We start from the raw sequence: 3,764 nt of genomic DNA, 5'->3' as shown, positions 1-3,764 counted from the left end.
CTCAACCTTAACACAAAATAAGGAAAAAGTGAATTTTTAAGAAATTTGCGGGATTTCCCGGGATAAGAAAAATTTCCCGGTTTAAAAAAATCAACCGTGATCCCGAAATCCCGTTTAAGAAACCCTAGCTACGAGCATTACAAACCGTACGTAGTAGAATTTACACTGAAGAGGGGCTCATACAAGCCTGAAATGCATATGTAATTTACAATAAAGGAATACTTAACCTCAGAGCTGAAAGAAAGTCTACCGTTTGTTAACCATTCGAATTGAAGAGACATATACTATATCTACGTATTTATCAGCTAGTATACCAGATTTTGTGAAGATATTAATTTATTCCATCTTGACATTTTTCTCCGTTGCGTGTCGCTTTGCGTTGAATTTTTGTCGATGTTAAGCCTAATGAAGACTATTGTATTGTTAAAAATTATTTTTTTATTTTGTACAAACAAAATAAATATATTGAAAAATATAAAAACAATAAAAAATTATATTCAGAAGTTAATTTAGTATCAAAAATGTAAAATATTTGAGTAGCCCAAGATATAGCCAAAGATTGCAGCGCCACAGCACTAGAGAAAATTTAAATTTGCCGACTGGAATTTTTTCAGATGATTGACGTTTTGGATGATTGACTTTCGGATAATTGACGCTCTACTGTATATGTGTAAAATCTATAAGCCTATTATTAAATGATATCAACTTTTTTGTCTTAAACATAGAATTATTTGCTTATAATTTTAAAAATATGTGAACTTGTACTATATAAAAATTTTAAAATTTATTTTAGAACTTGGATAATTTGTTGAAACTTATTCATGATATTGTTGAACGCCATAATGATACAGAAGTTTTAGAAGCTTGTGCAAAAACTTACGAAGCTCTTTGTAATGAGGAACTGGCGATACATTCAAGATGTGCTGTTGCAAGAGGGACACTTATAGACTCACTCATTCATAAGTATAAACAAGCTCTGAGTGACTTAATTCAAGCAGTAAGTTATATTGATATTTAAATTAATTGTATATTATTATAATATGATAAATTTATCATTTTATCATAAATATCTCTTTCCAAAATGATCTTACTTGATGATCTCAGACAGTTAAGTTTTTGCATAGGACTTTTGTTTTATTATCAAAACTCTCTTTATTTTTTTTGGTGCTTTAAAAATAGAGGTCTACAAAATAAAAAAATGCATAAAGAAAATATTTTAATGTACATCTACATATAATATGTGAAAATATTCAACAACAATGACAAGAAATTAATATTTTATAGTTTTATAGAATATTAATTTCTTATGTGCATTTAGAAATACAGGGGCTCTTCTTCTTGTGAACTTTCAGACTTGTAAATGATTTGACTGTGAGTCTAAAATTTAAATTTTAGATATACGATGAATTTGTTAAGTTTTCTTGCTGTTTGTGTGGTGGTGCTGAAGTCTGTTTTTGGCCAGTATTAAATAATTAATGTGAGCTTATTTTGGAAACCACTGAAAAGGGGTTTATAGGCAAATTTGTTCTGTCCTGAGCTTATTTCTCTCATGTATCATTAATTTTCATTTTTGCATGAATTCTGACATTTCATTGCTGCTCATGAAGTGGGGTCAAACGTCACCTTAACAGCATTTTTTACTATTCTTTGTAATTTTTATAAACTTTTATGATTAATGCTTCAAAAATGCATCCAAAACTTAATAGTAATGCTAACAGTGGAGATAAATGCAAGAAGTGTTGCACTATTGCTATGGAAACTAAACTTGACATTATTAAACTAGTGTGTTAGGTGGAAAAAAAAGCATTTGAACTTTTGCTACTGCTTAGTAACAGTAGTCTGTTGCTACTGTTACTAAGCAGTAGCAAGAGGGTAAACAAGTATAATGTATTCTGTTAAGTACATTGAAGGATAAACACTAACAATACATGATTATTCTATATACAAAAGTACCTTTTAAGTTGGTTTTGACTTACGAGAAAGTCTTGGAAACCTAACCTGTTCATAAGTAGGGGAGTTCCTGTATATGAAAATTATATGGCAATTTTACTTAATTTCTATGATAATGAATTGAAAACAATGAAAGTTATAAAATCCTAATATCTTATTTGTTTATTTTTTATTAGCACCCAGTCCAGTTTATCCTAATACTCTTGTGCTAAAAAAATAGACTTATTGACTGACTAATTGTTATTTTATTTCTTGACTATACAGTATGTAAACTGGATTGACCTTTTTGATTAAAAAAAATTGATGGCAATAAAATTTTATATTGTGTTACTTTTGAATCTGATTCCTATTAATTAATAACATACTTAATAAATTTCATTCTGTGTCTAGGACTAAGGGGCAACAGCTGAATGGGATGAAGCATTAGCATGCCATGCTGCGGGATCTGTGATCGAATTTGGAGAACATATTTCTTGGACTATCTGTCCAGATATGTAGATTCTTTTACCACTCCACTGCCCGTATTGTGGACTTATACTAACACAAGTTGCCAAATGGATAAAATCACTGAACATAGGTAGTTGGTCGTGGGTTTGTGCTTTGTCAATGGGTTGGCCATGTAAAGTTTATCAGGTTTTCTTCATGTTAGTAACATCTAAATAGGGGCCAGTTTCCCATAAAAGACCTCCCATGAGGCATCCTCTATCACCATATCATCATGTGTTGTGTTGCCGTTTTTAAATAGGCTAAACCAAATCAAACTGAATCCATCATTGGCATGGAAAAGTTTTTATCTTGTGAGTACTAAGCAGTGGCGGGGCAAGACCTAAATTTGATGTGGGCAAGGTACATTTTGCGAGGCCTCTTGGTGGCGCAAGAAGACTGATTTTATAAAATAAAAAGCAGTTGAAACTGTCAAATTTTTATTCCTAAAAATACAAACTATATTCTTTAACTAACATTAAAAAAAATTAAAGAAACAGAAATTTTTTGCTTTTAGCCTTACTGAACTCCTTAATAATTGTATTGTAATTCAGCTTATATGCTATACTGTATATGCTTCAATAGATAAAAGTGCAAAAGCTGAAAGTCTTTCCTGACCCATTGTATTTCTTAAATAATTTTTTATTAGTTTTAATTTTGAAAAGCCCCTTTCAGCGTAGGCAGTACTTACCGGTATTGTTAACAAAATTTGAACAGCAATGTAAATATTTGGGTAAATTTCTTTCAAGTTATTTTCTGTTATGTATTTGAGCAGCTGTTTCACATCTTTAATGAAGTTGGTAAATTTGGGATCATTGTTTGTAATTCTTCATATAATTCGTAAGGTTGTAAGTCACTGCTCTCACTCACTCGCAGGACTGAGTGTAAATCTTGACAGTTTTTTTAATATTTGCTCGTTTGGAATATTTTTTAACTCGCTTAGATCATAGAGAAAACCAAAATTTTCAAAATGTTAATTTAAAGACATCAATCCCGAATCCATATTGCTTATTATAGAATCAATCGTGGTGTTAAAAAAAATCTGTTTCATACCTGCTTTTGGGAGACTGTATAGGTTGATCGCTGCCTTCATCATCGAACATCCTTTTCTTTTTGGCTACCCTTTCGTTTTTAAAGTCTTTTGGCAGTTCATAACTGCTATTCTCAATAAATTGACGAGCGTCAGACAAGCATTTTTCGAATCCAGTTTGTCGATATTCTTTGATCCAGTCACAAAATGTACGCAAATGTTCAAGAGCATTGCTTAAATGGACTTGTAAAGATTGCCATAATTTGCTTATGATATTAACACGCGATAATATCTCATACCA

At 30.9% G+C, this 3,764-nt stretch overlaps 1 protein-coding gene across 1 annotated transcript in view; it reads left to right on the top strand.

Moving 5' to 3' along the window:
• LOC111625078 (cohesin subunit SA-1-like) overlaps positions 1 to 3,764 on the top strand; it is a 119,497-nt gene that overhangs the window by 74,301 nt on the left and 41,432 nt on the right. The window contains exon 12 of the mRNA XM_023368108.1: positions 794 to 997. Coding sequence (XP_023223876.1) covers positions 794 to 997 — 204 coding nt within the window. The remainder of the gene's footprint in view (positions 1 to 793; positions 998 to 3,764) is intronic.

This window comes from Centruroides sculpturatus, unplaced genomic scaffold, assembly GCF_000671375.1.
Source record: "Centruroides sculpturatus isolate CEXI.00-Female unplaced genomic scaffold, Cexi_2.0 scaffold295, whole genome shotgun sequence".
Taxonomy (NCBI): Eukaryota; Metazoa; Arthropoda; class Arachnida; order Scorpiones; family Buthidae; genus Centruroides; species Centruroides sculpturatus.
The sequence above is the reverse complement of the archived record's forward strand: the minus strand, read 5'-3'. Positions and strand labels throughout refer to the sequence as shown.